Raw genomic sequence first — 25,901 nt, 5'->3', positions numbered from 1 at the left:
ATAACTGTCGCCTGACAGCCCAACCTGTCTTGTCTGGACGATGTTTGTGACCATGATCTATGAATATTGACTATATTGGATTTTTCATTTCATTTTTTTATATATTGTTTTTATTGTTTTGTTGTGCTTTGAATGTTCTTTGGTTGTCTTGATTTGGAGTTTGTGTTTTGTTATTGTGTGTGTTTTAGTTTATTTTTGTATTTGTCACTCTGTTTTTATTTCTGAATTTACTTCTATTTTGTAAAAAACTAAAAATGAATAAACAGAACATAAAAAAAAAAAAAAAAGGTCTAAAATCGGGGGCTATGAGAGTACGGCAGATTAAAGGTATATTCAGTGATTTCACTTAATTCAAATATCACTTATTATTTAGTTTTGTTGTGATAATCCTCCCTACTATAGAGTGTGCTGGCCATATAAGGAGTTTCTCCCTGTCCCCAGTTAACCCCTGGGGGTCAAAAAACCTTAGGTTTCGTTTTTGACTCTCTATCCTGATTGGACGAAAGGCTGGGTCCCACAGCCAAAAACGAAACCTAAGGTTTTTTGAGTGAAATATACCTTTAAGCTACAGTCCATGGATGTATATATGCAAATGAAAGGGAAAGTGGAGACAAAAAAAATGTCAGTGTGAGAGAGTGTGTGTGTGTGTGTGTGTGTGTGTGTGTGTGTGTGTGTGTGTGTGTGCGCGTGCGTGCGTGCATGTGCCGTACCTTTCCCTCCAGGTTGAGCTGTTGCATCTCCTGGTCACTGTTGCCGATGCCGATGAAGGCGCAGGGCTGCGACTCCTGCTCCGAGCAGCCGTCTCGCTCCATCTGCTCCTTCTTTTTCTTCCAACCGCTGCCCATCAGGTACACACATGGAGGGGGGCAGAAGAACCTGCGCAATGGACACACACACACACACACACGTTTGTATTACGATGCTTTGTGAGGACATCAACCTTTTAGGTTGTCGAAGTCAATGGATTTGTTTGGGGGGGGTGTCACAGTCTGTGGAAAACTGTGGAATGCACTTCCCATTGCAGTCAGAACTGCAGCATCACTCCCAATCTTCCGCCGTAGTCTGAAAACCCACCTTTTTAGACTCCATCATGGCCCATAGCACTTACCCCACCCCCTTAGATAGCATTTCTGTAGACTTAGATAGCATCTGATACAGACTTATAGCATGTTATGTAGACGGCACTATAATTGCATTGTATATAGTCATAGCACGCCATAGTACATATCTATAGCATAGTAGTATATATATATATATATATAGTTTATATGTATAGTCTCATAATATAGATATTCCACTGTTACTTTCTTAGCTTACGCATGTTTTATGATAAATGCTTTTGTGATGTATTCCCATGCTTTTGTTCTTGATTATTGTAAGTCGCTCTGGATTAAGAGCGTCTGATAAATGCCTAAATTGTAAAGTGATGACAGTCATAAACATAAGCATTCATATTCAATATGGGCTTTTATCACCCTATTTAACGAGGTACACGGAGATCCATTATCCTCCTCACTCTCGAAGAACTCTGTCGAATCGATTTCACCGTGTGTGTATATGCATATATACACAGTATATATATATATATCATGGTGACACATTGCCCAGCCCCTCACTTGCGTGATAAATAATCCACAGACGGGGAAAGACAATCTGGGCGAGGGAAAAGAAGAGTCTCTCCTTCCTTAAAACATTGACGCATCATGCCTTTCATTCCATACTTTGTCATACCACACCATTATATTTCATAGGGCTGGGTGATAAACAGATTTTTCTCAAATCATATAAATGATTTATTCAGAATCATAATTTATACTAAAAACAAGCATGGTGAACATTGTAACTAAACTGCACATTGCTGTGAATAAGAACAAATTCCAAGTCACCTTGTAGGAATGAAACCATTTTTAAGAAAACGTATGACTGAAATATTAATGAATGCATGAGAAGGACCTGGGCTCTAACCAGCATCATGTCCCCGAGCCCTGACTGACACAATGTCAAGCGGCTCTCATATCCTTGCGGTCCAATTATCACATTCCCCCACAGTCACCATGTAGAAGGTCATGATCACTTTGTCCTTCAAGGACAAACGAGGACTTTCAGGAGACCCCTAGTTTTCCAGGCAGTGATGTCTGTATTGCATAATAATGTAATATATCAGCCCTTGGCTGATATAATAGTTGTACATAATGTGCATGGTCTGGGTTATTGTCTCCACCAGGCCGAAGGCATGGGTATGTTTTGCACTCCGTCCGTCCGTCCGTCCGTGTGTGTCCCCGTGAGCAGCTAATCTCGGCCACCGTTAACCCGGTCGATGCCAAATTTTGCACACACACTCCCTGGATGCCAACGATGAACCTCTGCCCCAAACTTTCCAGAACGGCCTGTTATAGCGCCACCAGGAGGCCGCTTTGTGCAAAACAAGTTTTTGCACAGTACACCTACAGATTTTGTCCAAACATCACGCAAATTGGTACACAGTCTCTCTAGAGCCATTCAACGAAACCGGTCTTTCAGATTTCTCAGACTCCATCCTGATTGGTTAAGATTGGCTTCCAAAGTTAATTTACTTTTGTTGCCCTTTTATCCAACCACCAGATGAAGGCAAGCTGCAATGTCCTACATTCCTATCCTGGTGGAGACCTGTGCCCAGAAGGGCACTTATTCTAGTTTATTGGATTGTTTTGTAGTTATTTTATTAAGCATAAGTGTGTGTGTGTGTGTGTGTGTGTGTTTGCTGTTTTGTCTCATACTTGTAAAACACAGTCTCAATTAATTTCATATTATCGCATTTACTATGAAAACCTGCATTTCTGTGTGTCACGTTACGCCTACATAATGGTCACGCCTCGTGACATCACACCTCCACCTCCATATATGGACATTGTGGATTGGAGTGGACCTGTTCTGACATTCCATATGTTGATCCACACCCACCCGTCCTTCCTCTTCCATGTCTCCCTTTTGACCGATACCTGTCCATTTAACCCATTCTGACCTGAGATCAGATTCATACGAGGTTTCCACTGGACACACACTGGTCTGACTAACCCATTCTGACCTGAGATCAGATTCTAAAAATGTCAGTCGTTCTTCGATTTTTTTTCATGATTTTTATGAGCTTGTAGATCTGCTATTTTTCAATAGATAAAGCATAACATGATGCTAACACCAAAATGGGTGCCCGGTCAGAATGGGTTAAACTCTAGACGGGTCTCAACAGACCCGAAACTTAACCCATACAACATTATTTTTGCTATGATTCCATGCTTTCTTAGGCCTGACTCAAACCTTCACAACAGATTGATGTATAGCTGATGCATGAGACTTAATTTCCGGACTATAAGCCGCAGCTTTTTACCCATGATTTGAACCCTGCGGCTTATACAACGGTGCGGCTAATCTATGGATTTTTACAGCTAACGCAGAGCCATCTCAGGCTCTGTAGTCCGGTGCGGCTTATAGTCCGGTGCGGCTTGTATATGGGATTTTCCCTAAATTTGGCTGGTGCGGCTTATATTCAGGTGCGGCTTATAGTCCGGAAATTACGGTACTGATGCAAGCTCGCAATGCATTTCCAATGGGAGTCACATGGTTTGACACAACATTTGTGTTGTATGAGGGGGAGGGGGGGCAGTCGAAACACAGCCGAAAGCCGTACAACATAAATGTTGTGTCAAACCATGTGACTTCCATTGGAAATGTATTGGGGCGGCCATGACACTTACCCTTTGTTTACATATAGCATGCATCAATGTTGTATGCTAGATGGAAAGGTGTGATTGAAGCCATAGAAAGAAAAAAAAACCCACAATGACATTCTGATAAAAGTATACAGTAGTCACCATTTTGCCTTTCAATAATTGAAAGGCGACACAACATACTACACTAGAGTGACATACCGTAATTTCCGGACTATAAGCCGCGGCTTTTTACCCATGATTTGAACCCTGCGGCTTATACAACGGTGCGGCTAATCTATGGATTTTTACAGCTAACGCAGAGCCATCTCAGGCTCTGAGCTAACGTAGCTGCGGCTTATAGTCCGGTGCGGCTTGTATATGGGATTTTCCCTAAATTTGGCTGGTGCGGCTTATATTCAGGTGCGGCTTATAGTCCGGAAATTACGGTACATTAGGATATTTGCTATTGTGATATGGCAAGTATTATATAAAAATATAAAGATTGGAATCGGTATTTCTCAAAATCAAATGATCGGAATTGGATCGGGAGCCAAAACACATGATCGGAACCGCACACACGATAAAAGACAGTGTACTGTAATATACTATAATTATGCCAATATACAGAAGCTGCTAGACACTCTACTACTAGTCTAAAGTCTAGTATTACCAGGGTGTACTGTACACTATAACTTTCACCACTAGAGGGAGGGCAAGTACCAAACCAAACTACAGACAAGGGAGAGGAAGAGGGGGGACATATTTAGTCTGGGCGGCTTATTGGGTTATTATTATTATAACCAACAAAAACACAACACAGAATCTCCCACTTTCTACCAGGCTTCATTCACGAGAGGCCAACAACACATTGCAATGCATGTCAACGTGAATGAGTCCCATTTGGGGAAACCGGGATAGAACAAAAAATAAATAAATAAATAATAAAACAAAATTACACAAATAACCCATTCTGACCGGGCACCCATGTTGGTGTCAGCATCATGTTATGCTTTAGCTATTGAAAAATAGCAGATCTACAAGCTCATATCTCGCCACCGAGTGGCGCGATACGAGCTTGTAGGTCTGCTATTTTTTTTAAATCGAAGAGCGACTGACATTTTTAGAATCTGATCTCAGGTCAGAATGGGTTCATCAGACCAGTGTGTGTCCGGCGGAAACCTCGTATGAATCTGATCTCAGGTCAGAATGGGATAAAACCACATCCATATGCTTGGCATGTCGTACGGATGGTTATTCTATGTTGTAATTAGGCAAATTGCATCTCAAGTCAGCCAACGGTACTTATCTTTTCACTGGAGCCAAAAATGTCGAGGGGGGGGGGGGGGGGAGTGAATAACCCATTCTGACCTGAGATCAGATTCATACGAGGTTTCCGCCGGACAAACACTGGGTCTGATTAACCCATTCTGACCTGAGATCAGATTCTAAAAAATGTCAGTCGCTCTTCGATTTTTCAAAAAAATAGCAGACCTACAAGCTCGTATCGCGCCACTCGGTGGCGCGATATGAGCTTGTAGATCTGCTATTTTTCAATAGCTAAAGCATAACATGATGCTGACACCAAAATGGGTGCCCGGTCAGAATGGGATAATGTTGTTCATCTCTGATAGAAATCCCTCTGTGCGCGTGCGTGCACGTGTGTGTGTTGAGGGTGATGTTGTGCATGGAACTCTTGTGCAAGTTGCATTTCAAAGTGTGTGTGTTTTGGTAGTCCTGGATTGTGTACAGCAGGAGGACAGTGCCCCCCCTGGTCTCATGGTACTAGCGTCTCCTCTGAGGGTGTTTGTCTACTTTCACATCCTATAAATAGATGGAAATAGACGCAGACAAGAGCGATAGAGGCTAGGAACTCTGCCCACACATTCTCATCGCACCACTCGCTCACTTCTGTGAAACTTGAAACGTAAACGCGCAAATAATTTACAAATGAGAGGCGACATTTGAGGACACACACACACACACAACCCAACAAAAGTCACACACACGAGGCATTACATTATAAATGCCTTCTCCGTCCAAAACACATACAGCAGCTGAGCAACAGAGGAGCGCCCACAGGGACTTCCACGGAGAGTTTGCCGCGACACTCGCCTGTCTGTTTGAAATTAATTGGGAACACTTCGCTTAAGGCCCTGTGTTCCTCTTGCGTGTACCGTGCCCCGACGGCACATAATGAAAACAGATCGTCCACAACGCGCGCACGCACATAATGGAGTCCCGCAGTGCGCCGCTAGTCAACCGCAAAGTGAAAGAGAAGCGGGGAATAAAGTGAGCTGAAGCAGATCACAGAACCATGGTTTAGTTGTGTTGTCAAAGACTCGACACACTGCAGTCTGGATTGAACTAGTGGAACACAATCCTTTTGGCGGAAATGGGCCTGAAATGTAAAGCTCTGTTTTATTTGAATAAAACTGGCAGAAAGATGAAGGAGGGAAAAGCCTCGGGGTGTGTGTGTGTGTGTGTGTGTGTGTGTGTGTGTGTGTGAGAGAGAGAGAGAGAGAGATGTCCTGTGTCGAGATACACGCCTCCCAGGGGGCGTTTGACTGGCTCCTCTCACTACTCCCGGCCTTGCCTGCATGACTTTAACTGGACAAGACAGCAGACATCAGCTGAGGAATTCAGCATCATCTATCCCTCTGTCCTTCACTCTCTATCCCCTCCTTATCCTCCACCTAACTCCTCCCGTGATCCAACTCTCGGAGGTGTCTCAGAGTTGGCCAGCAGCAGCAGCGCCTGATTCACCAAGAGATAGGCCTGATGAGATCCCAAGCAGCACTACGTCTCGGGCCAAGAAAACAAGGTTGAGGACGAACGGATGGGGAAGGGAGAAGCAAGAGAGAGGGAGGGAGGGGGAGAGAGAGGATGAGAAGAATCTGAAATCGAGGAACAATAAAAAGTGTGGGACAGAGAGAGAACACAACAGAGGAGAAAGAGAGGGAGTCAGGGGGGGGGGGGGGGGGGGGTGGCTTGGAAAGCCAGCCAGCTATCCCCGACAATGGCAACGTTGAACTGTATATTAAGTCTGCTGCACGCTTCACCTGGGAGTCGTAACAACCACTAGAGTGTCACCAGCTATGGCAGAGCCACAAGTTTATTTTATGGTGTGCTGCTCCCTGTGTGCGTTTTCCTCATGCCGATGCCCAATTCACCCAGGGAAGTCTCAGCAGCCCTGGCTGGCGCTGTCATGCCTGCTAGAGTTCTCAAATTCGGGGCCTAAAACTTATGCTAATCAGTAGGGCCAGGCCCCGGCTCAATGGAAAAATAAATAAATTGCACACACACACACGCACGCATACAGTCCCTTTGGTACTACTTTTACACTCACACACACTGACAGGCCCCTTGAAACTGCCTGCCACACACACACACACACACACAACGACTATTAGTACCAGTAGGGGCGCTGTTGTGCAGAAACAGAGAGAGATAGAGCTGTACTGTTGCCTGCTAATGAGAGAGAGAGAGAGAGAGAGAGAGAGAAGGGGGGGAGAGAGAGGGGAGTTGCACCACTCAGTTCACACGGGTGTGATTTCTTTTTTTTAGAATAATGAATAATTCTATCTTAAATATATTTTTTATCCCACGATTTTGTAACCCATTTTTCACCCCTGTGTCAATCATCTAATGTGATCCTGGGTTCTACACACCCTCCACCAACCTGGGGAGAGCAACAGACTTAACTCATGCTTCCTTCATGCTTGAGTGTCCAAGTTGCTCCTTTACACCTGACAGGGGGGAGTTTCCCTGGTTGGACGTAGCACGTGGAAGGAACACGTTATTCCAACCAGTTCCTTTCCCCTCCATCAGGCGCCCTGGCTGGCCAGGGGGAGGCAGTTTAGAGACCAGGATTACTGCATGTTTTTGTGAGGGTACCTACCCTAGGGGACACGGGGAGAACATGCAAACTCCACACAGAAAGGCCCTTTCGCCAACCCCGCCTTCGGGTATGGGCACTGATGACGCGGAGGAGGAAACACGCCGCCAGCACCCACAGCGCCCCGAGCGGGAATCGAACCCAGGACCTTCTAGCTGTGAGGCGACAGCACTACCAACTGTGCCACCGTGCCCCTAATAATGAATAATTCTGTTCTGTCTGCTTGTGTATTTATCCATTATGACGATGGTGCTGACTGGCGTTTCACTGTGTTACTCTGTGACCCGACCCTACTGTGAGGCTTTAGGGCCAGGCCGGGCCTCGGGCCAGAACCACTTAATAGGGCCCAGTGAGGATCCTTCATTTCCAGGCCCTACTACACACTCCGGAGTCCGGACCCGTCACCCGTGCATTCTGATCCTCCACGGGGGTTCACCCGGACGAGGCCCCTAAGCCTTTCTATTTCCTGTGCTCCTAACGACCCCCCTCACCCCCTTTGGTCTCTCTGTACCCCTTCCCCTGGGTGACCCTTCACCTGCATGTGGCCGCGCTTCATTTCCTCCTCGGACTACCATCTCCTATTGTCGACTATGAGCGCCATGTGCCACGGATCTGCCTTGTCTTCACTGCTAGGTGTCTCTCTCTCTCTCTCGTGAGCTCCAACCCCATTTTCTTCTTGTGTACCGTTAAGAAAACACTTTTCCCAGTCCACATAAACCCCTTTTGGTGTTAGCATTATGTTATGCTTTAGCTATTGAAAAATAGCAGATATACAAGCTCGTAGCGCGCCACCGAGTGGCGCGCTACGAGCTTGTAGATCTGCTATTTTTTTTTAAATCTAAGAACGACTGACAAGACATAGAAACATAGCTTTTTCAGAAAACTGTCAGAATGTCAGAAAGACATTTTTTTAGAATCTGATCTCAGGTCAAAATGGGTTTAATAATCAACTTATTGTCTTGGTTGGTGGCCGTGGATGTAACAGAGGTGGACCTTACCTTTTCTCATTGCCATAAGACTTCTGTGATGTAACAGAGGTGGACCTTACCTTTTCTCATTGCCATAAGACTTCTGTGATGTAACAGAGGTGGACCTACGTACCTTTTCTCATTGCCATAAGACTTCTGTGATGTAACAGAGGTGGACCTACCTTTTCTCATTGCCATAAGACTTCTGTGATGTAACAGAGGTGGACCTACCTTTTCTCATTGCCATAAGACTTCTGTGATGTAACAGAGGTGGACCTTACCTTTTCTCATTGCCATAAGACTTCTGTGATGTAACAGAGGTGGACCTACCTTTTCTCATTGCCATAAGACTTCTGTGATGTAACAGAGGTGGACCTACCTTTTCTCATTGCCATAAGACTTCTGTGATGTAACAGAGGTGGACCTACCTTTTCTCATTGCCATAAGACTTCTGTGATGTAACAGAGGTGGACCTACCTTTTCTCATTGCCATAAGACTTCTGTGATGTAACAGAGGTGGACCTACCTTTTCTCATTGCCATAAGACTTCTGTGATGTAACAGAGGTGGACCTTACCTTTTCTCATTGCCATAAGACTTCTGTGATGTAACAGAGGTGGACCTTACCTTTTCTCATTGCCATAAGACTTCTGTGATGTAACAGAGGGGGACCTTACCTTTTCTCATTGCCATAAGACTTCTGTGATGTAACAGAGGGGGACCTTACCTTTTCTCATTGCCATAAGACTTCTGTGATGTAACAGAGGGGGACCTTACCTTTTCTCATTGCCATAAGACTTCTGTGATGTAACAGAGGGGGACCTACCTTTTCTCATTGCCATAAGACTCCTGTGATGTAACAGAGGGGGACCTTACCTTTTCTCATTGCCATAAGACTTCTGTGATGTAACAGAGGTGGACCTACCTTTTCTCATTGCCATAAGACTTCTGTGATGTAACAGAGGTGGACCTTACCTTTTCTCATTGCCATAAGACTTCTGTGATGTAACAGAGGGGGACCTTACCTCTTCTCATTGCCATAAGACTTCTGTGATGTAACAGAGGGGGACCTACCTTTTCTCATTGCCATAAGACTTCTGTGATGTAACAGAGGTGGACCTTACCTTTTCTCATTGCCATAAGACTTCTGTGATGTAACAGAGGGGGACCTACCTTTTCTCATTGCCATAAGACTTCTGTGATGTAACAGAGGTGGACCTACCTTTTCTCATTGCCATAAGACTTCTGTGATGTAACAGAGGTGGACCTACGTACCTTTTCTCATTGCCATAAGACTTCTGTGATGTAACAGAGGTGGACCTACCTTTTCTCATTGCCATAAGACTTCTGTGATGTAACAGAGGTGGACCTACGTACCTTTTCTCATTGCCATAAGACTTCTGTGATGTAACAGAGGTGGACCTACCTTTTCTCATTGCCATAAGACTTCTGTGATGTAACAGAGGTGGACCTACGTACCTTTTCTCATTGCCATAAGACTTCTGTGATGTAACAGAGGGGGACCTTACCTTTTCTCATTGCCATAAGACTTCTGTGATGTAACAGAGGTGGACCTACGTACCTTTTCTCATTGCCATAAGACTTCTGTGATGTAACAGAGGTGGACCTTACCTTTTCTCATTGCCATAAGACTTCTGTGATGTAACAGAGGTGGACCTTACCTTTTCTCATTGCCATAAGACTTCTGTGATGTAACAGAGGTGGACCTACCTTTTCTCATTGCCATAAGACTTCTGTGATGTAACAGAGGTGGACCTTACCTTTTCTCATTGCCATAAGACTTCTGTGATGTAACAGAGGTGGACCTACCTTTTCTCATTGCCATAAGACTTCTGTGATGTAACAGAGGTGGACCTACCTTTTCTCATTGCCATAAGACTTCTGTGATGTAACAGAGGGGGACCTTACCTTTTCTCATTGCCATAAGACTTCTGTGATGTAACAGAGGTGGACCTACCTTTTCTCATTGCCATAAGACTTCTGTGCAACTTTGGCATGTAGGATCAGGACAGTCTGGTCTCCCCGCTCCTTCAGGTAGTTCCTCATGGCTTCTCTGTGGATGGGGAAGAGGGAGAGAGAGAAGCAGGGTTCATCAGTGTGCTGCTGTCGTTACATGATGCTGTGGAGGAGAACCGGGGCAAATGAAGACAGAGCAAAAGGCAGTGGCGTGCACAGATAGACACTAGGGGGTGCTAGAGCACCCCCTGCCCTTTTGGCAATTTTGCTCTTAAAAAAAAAGAAAAGAAAAAAAAAAAGTTTTCTTATTTTTTCTTAATTTGTAGTGTGTGGACCATGCGGTGACATTGATCAAAACTTGATAAAAAAAACGCTTCTACTATATTATTTAGGTCGCCACAATCTAAAGCTATGTTTCTATGTCAGTGGTTCTTCGATTAAAGAAAAATAGCAGACCTACAAGCTCGTAGCGCGCCACTCGGTGGCGCGCTACGAGCTTGTAGATCTGCTATTTTTCAATAGCTAAAGCACCAAAATGGGTTCCCGCCCCAAAATGCGCTGCACAAGGTGCCCTTTTTTTTCACTTGAGCACCTGCCCCTCTAAATGTCTGTGCACGCCACTGGCAAAAGGCAACTATAGACACAAGTCGTGTTACCCCCCCTTATGTTATTTATGGTGCATACGGAAGTGCATACAGTAGCGCCAAACATTAGCCCTAGTGAGACGTGGAGTAATGTGAATAATGGATTAAACTTGTGTGTCTATGACTCATAGTCATATTGTCGGTTGAATTTCAAAGGACAGTTTTGTTAAAAGGGAAACTTCACCCTTTTTGCAAAAACAAAATATGGCATTTAGAAGATTTAGAACACTTTCCTGGGGTCTTTATTGTAATATGTGGTTTTATATATTTTAGCAGTGAGCCTAGTGTCTGATGTCATGGACACTTAGCCTGGTTAATAAGCCAGACTAATATCGCACGGACCGCAGGATATTAGTCTGGGGAGGCTCAGCTTGGATTTCATTTCCAGGGGGGCGGGTTGAATCATTTTCTCTTTGACGCAATTGGTCAGAGCTACTGTCAGTCAAAGGTCTCAAGCATTGAAAGTCACTGTACCAAAGCCCGCCCATATTGCATACCGTGTCCCGATTGGCCGCCCCATTTCTCTGGTGTAGGAAATGGGCGTACAATTGAGCCTCTCCAGACCGTAATCCGCCGGCAGGCAATTTATTTTTGCCAACGGCTGATTCGGTCTGGTTTATTAACCAGGCTAATGGACACTGGGCTCACTTACTTCTTGGACTACATGTTGTCTAGGTATTAAGTCAGCACACTCCCCATCCACAAGGAGGAGCAGTGCACCAAAGCATTATGGGAATTGTAGTCCAGGAAGGAAGCGAGCCCAGTGTCGTCGACATCAAGAGACTCACTGCTAAAATCTAAAATATCTAAAACCACATATTACACAAATAAAGACCCCCAGGAAAGTGTTCTAAATCTTCTAAACGTCATTAACATATATGTTTTTTTTGCAAAAAGGGTGAAGTGTCCCTTTAACTTAGCTAACTGTTAACTCCTTTTTTTTTATTTTATTTTTTAACTTTGAACAGAGATATTTAACATTATCAGATGAGAAAGTAGAATATGGTCCGGTCTGATGTAGTATTATGGAGGATCAAGTTGTTAAAGGGATTGTGACATTAAAAAAAAGGTTTTGGAATTGTTCTTGTTTTTTTTAGGTTTTCTAATCTCAATTGCACCCAAAAAACATGAACTTTTAACATTCAGTCGATTTTCTGTGATCTGGGGTTTTCTGGCTCAAACAGGTGCTCTGATTTGCCGGCAGTAAGTGACATCACTTACTGCAAATCCCATATATGTCAATGGGATTTGCCAGCAGATGTCACTGTTTCACTGTTGCCTGTTTTCATTGTAGCTCAAAAGGCCCCAAAAACCCCAAAGAAAACTTCAGACCACAGAAAATCCACTGAATGTTCAAAGTTCAGGTTTTTTGGGTGTAATTGAGGTCATAAAACCTAAAAGAAAAAAGAAAAAGAAATGAAAATGAATGTCATAAAACCTTTAAAAACAGTGGGTAAAAATGAAGAAAACAAATAACATTGACATTAACTGCATCCATGGATCTAATGATGCTCTTGAAATCTCCACTGAAGTGAACTTTTGGAAAGAAAACGACTGTCATTGAGACCACAAGTGAACCAACATGTACTGTACTCATTAATGCCGCTCAATCATTTTGAGCTATAGTCTACATTTTGTGAAAAGGAATTAAAACTGCAGTAACTCTATCCAGGCCCCTGCAATGTGTTGTCGTTTATTTTTAAATCACTTTGGTAATTATATCGACGAATCTGCAGAGCGCTACCCTGTGTGCCGTATTCAAAGCAGCGCCGCTTGACACCGCAGGTATGATTGCCGCTCGGCGGATATTATACTACAGTACTTTCAGGGGACTGTTTTTTGTAAACAGCCCAACACTAATGCAAAGCGATGTGCTATTCATACAGTACATACATTGGTTAACTCATTCTGACCTGAGATCAGATTCATACGAGGTTTCCACTGGACACACACTGGTCTGATTAACCCATTCTGACCTGAGATCAGATTCTAAAAATGTCAGTCGTTCTTCGATTTTTCAAAAATAGCAGACCTACAAGCTCATAGCGCGCCACTCGGTGGCGCGCTATGAGCTTGTAGATCTGCTATTTTTAAATAGCTAAAGCACGACACGATGCGGACACCAAAATGGGTGCCCGGTCAGAATGGGTTAATAAATGGTAAATGGTGCATTTATATAGCGCCTTTATCCATGGCGCTTTACATATATTGTGCATTACATTCACCCATTCACACACACATTCATACACCGATGGCAGCGGAAACCATGCAAGGCACCACCAACCGGCACTTCAGGAGAAATTAGGGGTTCAGAGTCTTGCTCAAGGACACTTCGACACCAACTCTGGGGGAGAACCGGGTTCGAACTGGCAACCTTGCGGTTGCGATCCAGCCCCTCTACCCCTGAGCCACCGTCCGCCCCCACATTCACACCCCGAGGCCCAGACAGGCATTCAAGGCACCAACCTGCTCACTGGAGCAGTTTGGGGGTTCAGCGTCTTGCACATTTCGACCTGATGCCAACCGGAGCTGGTCAACAGGAAACCTTCCGGTTCCCAGCATCCCAGTTCCTTAAGCATCCTTGCAATCCAAAAACTGGGTGCAAAATGTGCACGAATAATAGCAAGAAGGGCCACAGCGCGGCAGTTACATGATGAAAAGCATAAATTGGAGGGGCATGTCTCATTAATCAGACATGTCAAAAGCAAGTCTATGAATGGAATAGATCTTTAGGCATCTCATGTAAGCTGCAACTCAATGGGAATTTTGACTTATTCTGAATAAATTCAATCCCTGTGTGATTATTGCGTGAAAACATGAAAACAAAGCCAACCGGATAAGCACTTAAGCAGGCCACACAGGAGAAGAAAAAAAATCATTCAGGCGTAATAGGTGTAATATGGACAGAGAGAGAGCATGTACCACGTGCATGCATTTGCAGTCACCCCTGGAACACCTCAGGGTCCATGTGGTTTCAACACCCTCCTCCAATAAGACCAAGCTGTGGGGATGAACGGCTCAGAGGGACAGTACGGGGAGACACAGAGAGAGGAGGACAGACAGCGTGTCTGACTGTACGTGGAAATAGAAGAGAACGAGAAGGAAAGGGAAAACAGCAAGTGCTGAGCTCACCGCCCAAGAATCCGCATCTCGTGTCAAAATGTTGCAAGGTCCGTGCTCCAATTACCTCTGTCAGCCAGGCCACCCCCCCTCCACACACACACACACACACACACACACACACACACACTGACTCACACACAGAGAAATTAATTCAATATTTTTTTGGGACCGGTCGAAGCAGTGGGGGTTGACGATCTACCACATGACATGCACAATAACAACGCAGTACTACACACATGGTCACAATGCACACACACACACACAAGGACCGCTTGCACAGATGTCAATGACACCTGACACGCCGTTTTTGCTCAGAGAGGTCCCGGCTCAGGAGCACGCGCGCACGCACGCACGCACACACACACACACACACACACACGCACACACACACACACACGCGCACAGAGCTTTTCCACTCTGCCACGCAATAGCAGGCCACACGCTCGGGTTAGACAGGCCTTTGTTATGGAAAGTAAGGGGCCCCCGAGACACGAGAAGAACGGATGGATGGAGCAGAAGGAGGGGGGGGTGACGGAGGAAAAGAAGGACGCATGGACGGAGGGACGGGGGACGGGGGGGGGCTTGGGTTATGCTGAGCCGTCTGGCAGGAGTGTGACTGAGGGTCATTTTATTTTTCATTATTTCAGCATGCATTCGGAGAAAATTACTTTCCAAACCGTACGGGATATATTTTGCTTTACCGCTCTATATTTCATTCTCTCAATTATTAAAAAGCTCTCCGTGAACAGCTCCGTCTAACTCCGTTAGAGTCCAACTGCGTTTCGTTGGCGTTTCACTGTCGATAACAGTATTGTGTGTCTCTATACATTAACCCATTCTGACCTGAGATCAGATTCTAAAAATGTCTATTACATCCTGACAGTTTCATTATTAACACATTCTGACCTGAGATCAGATTCTAAAAGTGTCTTCGATTTTTCAAAAATAGCAGACCTACAAGCTCGTAGCGCGCCACTCGGTGGCGCGCTATGAGCTTGTAGATCTGCTATTTTTAAATAGCTAAAGCATAACGTAATGCTAACACCAAAAGGGGTGCCCGCCTAAAATGGGTTAACCGGGGCACAGAGCGGGGCCACGGTGGCACAGCCGGTAGTGCTGTCGCCTCACAGTCACAGTTAGAAGGACCTGGGTTTGATTCCCGCTGGGGACGTGTTCTCTCCTCCGCGTCATCAGTGCCCATACCGGAGGCGGGGTTGGCGAAAGGCCCTTTCTGTGTGGAGTTTGCATGTTATCCCCGTGTCCCCTAGGGTAGGTATACCCTCAAAAAACAACATGCAGTAGTCCTAGGCTCTAAACTACCTCCCCCTGGCCAGAGTAAGACAGAGTTACGACAACTCCGTTCACTTAATGGGGCCAGGCTCTTCTACATAAGACTTCTATTGAAAAGGGACAACCGGAAGTTTACGGAATGCATTGGAGTCTATGGGCTCGTGCGAGTACATGAACCACGTGACCAGGCTGTTTTCTGCCCCCTTAATGTCGTAACTCTGTCTTACTCTATGGCTCTGCCCCTGGCCAGCCGGCGCGCCTGACGGAGGGGAAAGGAAATGGCCGGAATAACGTGTTCCTTCCACGCGCTACGTCCGGTCGGGGGAACTCCCCCTGTCAGGTGAAAAGACGCAGCTCATGCATAGAAGGAAGCGGAAGTGCTGCTGTGTGGGCGTCTGTGGCAGGTCGTCCAATGATCCCTGGGTCGGCGGTTCGAATCCCGGCTCCTCCTCCTGTCCACAGGAGTGTCCTTGGGCAAAGACACTGAACCCTACATTGCCTCCAATGAGTCGGTCGGTGTGAGCTCGCCACCGTTGGTGTGTGAATGTGGGAAGTGAGGACGCTGGCGTCGACTGTTCGCCGCTTCACCTCCCAATGTATGAATGAATGAACCATTGTAAAGCGCTTTGAGCACTTGGAAAAGCGCTATAAAAATGCAATTCATTATTATTATTATTAAGTGTAGCGCCCAGGATTACATTAGATAATTGACACTGGGTGAAAACCAGGGGGGCAGTCAGCCAGATATTTCGTGAAGCCTCATTTGAAATCGGTAGTTCATATAATGGCCTGTTGTGGCGCTGGACTGGACCCAAAAAGCCCCATAGCTCCATAGAGGCCCATGTATTTTGGCCCAACTTCACCTAGACTGTATTACCTTAATAAACATGGTCATGAATACTTTCTTCTTCCAGTCACTAGTTTAAAGTCTCATTTCTAATGTCATAATATTCTTTTTGGAAAATTATGGTCCCATTAATTAAAATAATGACCATAAAGTTGCGTATGTTCTGAGGGGCGTGGCTACCGTTACCGTCTATGATCGGGATTCCCCTCCCACTCAAGTCTTCTCCTCCCACTCGAGTCAAAATAAAAACCAACGGAGAAGAAGGGGGGAAGTCCCGCCTCGTTGTCTGGGCAGCCAATGGCCAGCTGGACCCAAACGGAGCCAGCCAATGGCCAGCTGGTCCAAAACGGATCTAGAAAGATGGCGATTTACAGTGCATTAGAATGCAAGGGATTTCAGGCTTCATTTTACGTTCATGTTAGACCCGGGGAACGCTTTGTCCATATTTTTTACAGTCTATGGTGAAAACATGGGTTGCAAAATATATACAAAAAGGAAAAAAAACAGGGGCGCATAAATACACAGAAATAGAAGCCTCGTCTCTCTAGTCTAATGTGGATTTTCTCTGGGCAGATAAGATTGTTTATGAACATTCAGATGAGTCATAGTCCAGATTGTTTATGAACATTCAGATGAGTCATAGTCCAGATTGTTTATGAACATTCAGATGAGTCATAGTCCAAAATGTAGGCTGAGGCTACATTTAGGTTACACACACACACACACAGTAATGAAGGAACCCCTGGAGCTCCCCTAGAGATTACAGCGATGGAACATGAAGTCTGAGCAGCACGATGATGTCATGCCTACAGGGAACCTATCACTGGACACCTCTGATAATGGCTGTGACCCAGGCAGCCACGCAGAAAGGATGACATCAGAGATAGGGCGCCACCGAGCCCAGTGTACACACACACACACACACACACACACACACACACACACACACACACACACACACACAGCCTTAAGATAAAGGTCACGGTGGCTGTGTGTGAAGGGTCATTTTTTGTCATAAATTGTGTTCTCTTCCATGTACTGTAATGGTGCACCATGGTGCACATAATGCTGAGTAAAGGCTAGCTAATGATGCAACAGGTTTTTCAGTTGAATATTTCGAGTTACTCTCGTCATCGTCCTTGAGCTGTGCGACAAAGTATAAATCAGCCATAAGCGCCATTTTAACCCATTCTGACCTGAGATCAGATTCATACGAGGTTTCCGCCGGACACACACTGGTCTGATGAACCCATTCTGACCTGAGATCAGATTCTAAAAATGTCAGTCGCTCTTCGATTTTTCAAAAATAGCAGACCTACAAGCTCGTATCGCGCCACTCGGTGGCGCGATATGAGCTTGTAGATCTGCTATTTTTAAATAGCTAAAGCATAACATGATGCTGACACCAAAATGGGTGCCCGGTCAGAATGGGTTAAATAGCCGATCTACAAGCGCACAATGCGTCGCATCATGGCATGGGAGTCAAAGCGGTTGTCCCCCGGGTGACACCACCACTAGCCACTATAGCCTGGTTTTCAGCCAGATCTCGCTGCGTTCCGTTCCGTGATTTGTTTTGTCACTTTGCTACTCCAGTCTGACTCTGGAACGTCTTCTATCTCCAAGGTAGGCGGGACATGCCAAAAAAACTGACAATTGATTGTCAGTGTCAGCCATGGCTTGTTTGCATATTGCTCGTCATCAAACCATTCCACTGACCGCTTTAGATGGTGGGGGGGGGCATTGTCATCCAGTGAGAGAGAGACCACTCCCGCCAGGGGCAGAAATGGCTCTCTGTGGGATGTCACGCAGAATGTCCCCTTGAGTATTGTCATTTGTGTGTCTCTGCCTGGCTACTCATTTTGCTGCTCCCGAAAATAAACCACACAATAGATAACCACAATATTCAAACAGTTGGCAACGATCAGATGGAATTTTAGCGGCCCGTCTGTCTGTGTGCGCCAGGAGGAGTCCATGCCAAGTGTTGCGACTTGGGAATACATAAATGACAGGCTTGCTCTGACTGTGCCACTTAAAATGGGTAATATTTTTTCAACTCCGGACGAAAACAATTCTGGCAGCGAAAGAAAGCCCACATTCTCTTATTAATCAACAGGCTGGCTAGACTCTGGATTTGTTACAAAGACCCAGAGGGCATCTCTCAATGAAATATTGTTAAGACCCATTCTGACCTGAGATCAGATTCATACGAGGTTTCCACTGGACACACCACTGGTCTGATGAACCCATTCTGACCTGAGATCAGATTCTAAAAATGTCAGTCGAACTTCGATTTTTTTTCAAAAATAGCAGACCTACAAGCTCGTATCGCGCCACTCGGTGGCGCGATATGAGCTTGTAGATCTGCTATTTTTCAATAGCTAAAGCACGACATGATGCCGACACCAAAATGGGTGCCCGGTCAGAATGGGTTAAGACCCATTCTATATGACCAAATGAATGACAAAACAAACATGGATGTGCCCAATTATTATAATATACTGGGACAGGGTATAGGAAATTAAATATGCAGCTGTTAAAGTGCTTGAGCCTTCGACTGAGGGCCATGTTTTTTTCACCTACAGTACTAGGCTGTGCAACTCTTCAATTGCTCTATATGTCTGACGTCTTTCTGGCAGAAACTCAGAGTTAGATCCAGGACTTGTAATAAACTAAGTAGAGTATACAAAGCAAACAGGAATACCATCTGCACCCAGCCAGCAGCAAAGCATGGTTAATATAAAAAAAAAATCTATTCACCTCGTTTCTTGGCTATAAGAGCTTATCCGGTGCTTATTTTTGGTGAGTTGCCCTCTCAGAGTTAAATGAATACTCCAGATTTTACTGTGTCAAATAAATGGGTACTGTGTGGCAACAGGGGAAATCTGACCATTATTGCCGACCACACACACACACACACACACACACACACACACACACAATAGAGAAGTGAGAGTGACAGACACTAGACTAGACACTATGCAACTTCCTATAAGAGATCTTTACATACTAAAGGGCCCGTCTGTGTGTGTTAGTCTAACACACACAGACGGGCCCTTTAGTAGTACTGCTTTTTACACTCGCGCACGCATACAGTCCCTTTGGTACTACTTTTACACTCACACACACTGACAGGCCCCTTGACACTGCCACACACACACACACACACACACACACACACACACACACACACACACACACACACACACACACACACACACACACACACACACACACACACACACACACACACACACACACACACACACACACACACACACACACACACACACACACACACACACACACACACACACACACACACACACACACACACACACACACACACACACACACACACACACACACACACACACACACACACAATTTAGTACTGCTTTACACTCAGGCACGCAGACAAACCATGAATTTCTCTCCTGGGGTCATAAAGATTTATCCTATCCTATTACAGTGTTCCTCTACCATTGCCTTCCCTCCCAAGGCGAAGCTCCCCCCCCCCCAAAAAAAGAATCTGTATAGCAGATAACAAGGGACATCCGTGCCCTGACTAATTTGATTTCAGACATTATGAACAATGCAGAGCTGCCAACCTGCACACATTTTGTGTACCAACCACGCAATTCTAGGTGTCTATACGCCTAGAATTGCGTGGTTGGTACACAAAATGTGTGCAGGTTGGTAGCTCTGACAATGTGGGGATTTCATCCCCCTTATTCAAGTGCACTGACTGCACACATACATGTGCAAGAGAGAGAACCACATGCAATAAGACAACTGGCACGCAATACTGAGTCAGAGATTGCAAAGGACAGCAGAGCCGTGCGTGCAAAGTAAACAGGACAGGAAACTAGTTCCACGAACAACAGACATGTCATTTATCAGCCAAATAGGTCAGTATAACAGAAATGAAAGTCAAAACGATGGCTGGTTACTCGCTGAAACTCTGACCACAATACCAACCAACCATATAAGTAGCTTATGTTGTTATGGCCCATGGTAAATGACCGAGTAAATAACCGAGTGATAATTTGTAACCAACAAACTGTCAGACATTCAACACAAAAAAACAGACATTTCGTTCAATAACCATTTACAAGAGATCCTATTAAAGGGTGCTTTCTGGATTCTAAAGTGATAGACAATTAGACTTTGATTGGCCTATGATTTTAAAACAGAAGGAACACTTTTTTATCAGAGAGAGTATGCCACAGGCAACTGTAGGTTCCCTGTTGAAAACAAAGCTCTCCTAACTTCCTAGAAGCCAACATACGACAATATGAACATTAATCCAGAGCCTAGGATGTGTTAAATTGTGTGTGACATGAATTCATTATACTAGAGGCAATGCAGCTGTGACCAAAGGTGAAAGGTACTTGCACTATATAAAATGCTACACTCCTGAACTCATTTTACTGCACGTCGTCATTTTGGCAAAATTTCAAATTCAGCCAGTAGTGAACCATATAAATAAACCATTAAATGTAGGCAGAAAATAATCAAATTATATGTTTAGGTCATGAGAATAATACAGTATCTTAAGTAAAACTTCCTTAACAAATCTTATCTCAGCAGCTTGTAATACAAATATCAAAATAGTCATATTTGCGTAAAATGCGTCATCAACATATGGCCACATTCTAGACCAGTATAACAAATGAACAATTCAGTTTGATGCTGTTCCAGAAGAGTTTCTTCCAGTAAGGCGATGTATTCTGCAGAGCTGAACGTCACTCTTTTGGGGGAAAAGCCGCCACTTCAAGGGTTTATTCTCTTAAGCAACAGGGGAGGCGGTTTGTCACGCGTGTGTTGTAATGTGTGTGTGTGTGTGTGTGTGTGTGTGTGTGTGTGTGTGTGGACGAGCGACTGTGTCTGCAATATGGTCTTTCTTTGTATATAGGATGTTCCGCATGTGCACTCGGATAGTTTTCTTTTGCATACATGTGCACTTGCGTTGTGTGTCATGAATTGTATTTCCAGTCGAGCAGCCTGCCTGACCGGGCGACCCTTCAGGACCCACAGTTTGAGCAGCCTGCCTGACCGGGCGACCCTTCAGGACCCACAGTTTTAGCTGCCCTAAAATCCCCCAAAAAAAGGAGTCAGGACCCTGAAGATTTTTACCTTACTACACAGCTGCCGGAGCGAAAATCATGGACTGGTCGCTCGGCAGGGGAGAGAACTGGACAAGTGTGTGTGAGTGAATGTGCAGACCCATCGCAGCAATTATGGGGGGGGGGGACTGAACAGACACACACACACACACACACACACACACACACACACACACACACACACACACACACACACACACACACACACACACAACACACACGCCTTTCGGCAGACTGGTGAAAATGAGCTGTAATTCTTCTGGCCATTGAGTCCATCAGACAAACTGAGGGGTTGGTAGAAGCCAACAGACTGGCAGCACATGAATGAGAATGGGGACACATCAAAAGGTGCTGGGGCCTTATTTTCCTCCGAAACCACGCCTGGCTGTTCCAGGCAATGAGCAACCCCTTATTTTCCCTGCTGAGAGCCACGCGCAATAACACGCACGCACGCACACGCACACGCACACACGCACACACACACACACACACACACACACACACACTTTGTACACCAACCCGTGCACATCTGTACTTGACACATAGGAGGGAAACGACGGACGGAGAGAGAGCCTGAAAGAAAAAAGACACACCAGAGGCAAACCACAGAGACCATGAGCTTTCTATGTTCAAAACCATGTTCCTCCAAATGACTTGGAACAACCATGGAGAAATCTAAACGCTCCACTGCTGTTCAGCACCGTGAAGAAAAATAATATAACATCAATGCCGTTTCTTCATAATGGTGATACGTTTCTTATGTAGCGCTTAGAATAGAGTTGACCATGATGCACTGCATTAACCCATTCTGACCTGAGATCAGATTCATATGAGGTTTTCCACTGGACACACACTGGTCTGATTAACCCATTCTGACCTGAGATCAGATTCATACGAGGTTTTCCACTGGACACACACTGGTCTGATTAACCCATTCTGACCTGAGATCAGATTCATACGAGGTTTTCCACTGGACACACACTGGTCTGATTAACAGACACAGCTGGTTGAGTTTAGATTATTAGTTTAGTTAAATTACATGAATTCGTTTTGGCAATAGTTTTTAAGAGATGAGTTTGAAGATTCATTTTGAGATGGTTTAGCAAAATGTAGGTACTAATATGAGATTATAGATGGTTGACTTTATGCATTTAATTAGAAATGGATAGGTTTACTATATAGGCATTCAATTAGACAAGACGTGGATTCGTTTAGGCATTCCTTTACAAAGGTTTTATGTAGTTACGGTTATGGGATGTGTTTTTTGCGAGGATTTGTTACTGTCTGAGAATGTGCTTCATTCGTCTCCACGCGTTGAGCAAGGCATGCTGGTTATTGCTAACCTGACTTTGCCAGATGGGGGCGGTATTGGGTAACCATGTTCCCCAACACCACAACCATCTGGGACCTCTCAGGGAGTCCAGCTAACACCGAACCGCTCCCGGTTCGAACCAATCAGCGTGAGCTAAGGGCGGGATATGTGCGAAACCGGATGTGAAGCTATATAGACACGTCAATATGATTGGTTGTGTTTGCACGCCCACACGGTGATAGACAGACGGTCCCATCCAATCATCTACCAAGTATCTTGAAAAAAAGGAACAGCCCCGTCATCGAATTTGCTTCCGCGATCCCAGATCCCAATAAGCTGTGAAACCAATTTGTGTAGCAAGCTTCTTGGATCTGGCAGCGTCAGGTTAGGTTATTGCCTAGCTAACATACACATTCTAATGACTACCAGTTCAAAAGGCTACAGGACAGCCTTATGTATGCTCAGGCAGGTACGTCATTATGTTATGAACAGGGCACCTCCAAGGTCAGATGTTTGGAGCTTACAGTATCTGTGGTCGCACACACCGAGACTGGATTTTATTCTTTCATTTATAGTTTTTGTCCCACGATTTTGTAACCCATTTTTCACCCCTGTGTCAATCATCCTGTGATGTGATCCTGGGCTCTACACACCCTCCGCCAACCTAGGGAGAGCAACGGACTTAACTCATGCTTCCTTCATGCTTGAGTGTCCAAGTTGCTCCTTTACACCTGACAGGGGGGGAGTTTCCCTGGTTGGACGTAGCACGTGGAAGGAGCACGTTATTCCAACCAGTTCCTTTCCCCTCCATCAGGCGTCCCGGCTGACCAGTTTAGGCAGTTTAGCCTCCCGGATTATGTGCCCTGTTCATAACATAATGACGTACCTGCCTGAGCATACATAAGGCTGTCCTTTAGCCTTTTGAACTGGTAGTCATTAGAATGTGTATGTTAGCTAGGCAATAACCAGCATGCCCTGCTCAACGTGTGGAGACGAATGAAGCACATTCTCAGACAGTAACAAATCCTCGCAAAAAAACACATCCCATAACCGTAACTACATAAAACCTTTGTAAAGGAATGCCTAAACGAATCCACGTCTTGTCTAATTGAATGCCTATATAGTAAACCTATCCATTTCTAATTAAATGCATAAAGTCAACCATCTATAATCTCATATTAGTACCTACATTTTGCTAAACCATCTCAAAATGAATCTTCAAACTCATCTCTTAAAAACTATTGCCAAAACGAATTCATGTAATTTAACTAAACGATCTCTAAACTAATAATCTAAACTCAACCAGCTGTGTCTGTTAATGCAGTGCATCATGGTCAACTCTATTCTAAGCGCTACATAAGAAACGTATCACCATTATGAAGAAACGGCATTGATGTTATATTATTCTTCTTCACGGTGCTGAACAGCAGTGGAGCGTTTAGATTTCTCCATGGTTGTTCCAAGTCATTTGGAGGAACATGGTTTTGAACATAGAAAGCTCATGGTCTCTGTGGTTTGCCTCTGGTGTGTCTTTTTTTTCGGGCTCTCTCTCCGTCCGTCGTTTCCCTCCTATGTGTCAAGTACAGATGTGCACGGGTTGGTGTACAAAGTGTGTGTGTGTGTGACAGTGTGTGTGTGTGTGCGTTATTGCGCGTGGCTCTCAGCAGGGAAAATAAGGGGTTGCTCATTGCCTGGAACAGCCAGGCGTGGTTTCGGAGGAAAATAAGGCCCCAGCACCTTTTGATGTGTCCCCATTCTCATTCATGTGCTGCCAGTCTGTTGGCTTCTACCAACCCCTCAGTTTGTCTGATGGACTCAATGGCCAGAAGAATTACAGCTCATTTTCACCAGTCTGCCGAAAGGCGTGTGTGTGGTGTGTGGTGTGTGTGTTGTGTGTGTGTGTGTGTGTGTGTGTGTGTTCAGTCCCCCCCCCCCATAATTGCTGCGATGGGTCTGCACATTCACTCACACACACTTGTCCAGTTCTCTCCCCTGCCGAGCGACCGACCAGTCCATGATTTTCGCTCCGGCAGCTGTGTATTAAGGTAAAAATCTTCAGGGTCCTGAATCCTTTTTTGGGGGATTTTAGGGCAGCTAAAACTGTGGGTCCTGAAGGGTCGCCCGGTCAGGCAGGCTGCTCAAACTGTGGGTCCTGAAGGGTCGCCCGGTCAGGCAGGCTGCTCGACTGGAAATACAATTCATGACACACAACGCAAGTGCACATGTATGCAAAAGAAAATTATCCGAGTGCGCATGCGGGACATCCTATATACAAAGAAAGACCATATTGCAGACACAGTCGCTCGTCCACACACACACACACACACACACACACACACACACACACGTACACATTACAACACACGCGTGACAAACCGCCTCCCCTGTTGCTTGCGAGAATAAACCCTTGAAGTGGCGGCTTTTCCCCCAAAAGAGTGACGTTCAGCTCTGCAGAATACATGGCCTTACTGGAAGAAACTCTTCTGGAACAGCATCAGACGATGAGAACAAACTGAATTGTTCATTTCTTATACTCGTCTAGAATGTGGCCATATGTTGATGACGCATTTTACGCAAATATGACTATTTTGATATTTGTATTACAAGCTGCTGATATAAGATTTGTTAAGGAAGTTTTACTTAAGATACTGTATTATTCTCATGACCTAAACATGCCTACATTTAATGGTTTATTTATGGTTCACTACTGGCTGAATTTGAAATTTTGCCAAAATGACGTGCAGTAAAATGAGTTCAGGAGTGTAGCAGGGAACTAGGGAAGTACACTAAAGCATTATGGGCATTGTAGGAACCCAGTCAAACCCAAACACACACAGACTTCATTATTTATCTGGCCATTTAGGGTGCCAATTTCAAATTGTGCTACTGTTATCTACTACAAATACTATTAACATTGAGAGATTGCAGTTTCATCCAGCGGTGAAATGTCCCTTTAAGGCCCGGCCCTACCTAGGCCCTCATCAAACCCTTAGATCTCCATAAATGGAGCTGACCTGTCACCTGTTCTGACATT

General features: G+C 45.0%; 1 protein-coding gene across 2 annotated transcripts in view; it reads right to left on the bottom strand.

Moving 5' to 3' along the window:
* The window catches only part of rbpjb (recombination signal binding protein for immunoglobulin kappa J region b), a 77,253-nt gene that overhangs the window by 16,030 nt on the left and 35,322 nt on the right, over positions 1-25,901 (bottom strand). For both annotated transcript variants that reach the window (XM_083788698.1, XM_083788699.1), the window contains exons 3-4: positions 10,527-10,622; positions 711-876 (exon numbers count right to left, since the gene is read on the bottom strand). In XM_083788698.1, the coding sequence (XP_083644824.1) occupies positions 711-876; positions 10,527-10,622 (262 nt within the window). The remainder of the gene's footprint in view (positions 1-710; positions 877-10,526; positions 10,623-25,901) is intronic.

This window comes from Protomyctophum parallelum (genome assembly GCF_964188405.1).
Source record: "Protomyctophum parallelum genome assembly, chromosome: 18".
Lineage (NCBI taxonomy): Eukaryota > Metazoa > Chordata > Actinopteri > Myctophiformes > Myctophidae > Protomyctophum > Protomyctophum parallelum.
The sequence above is the reverse complement of the archived record's forward strand: the minus strand, read 5'-3'. Positions and strand labels throughout refer to the sequence as shown.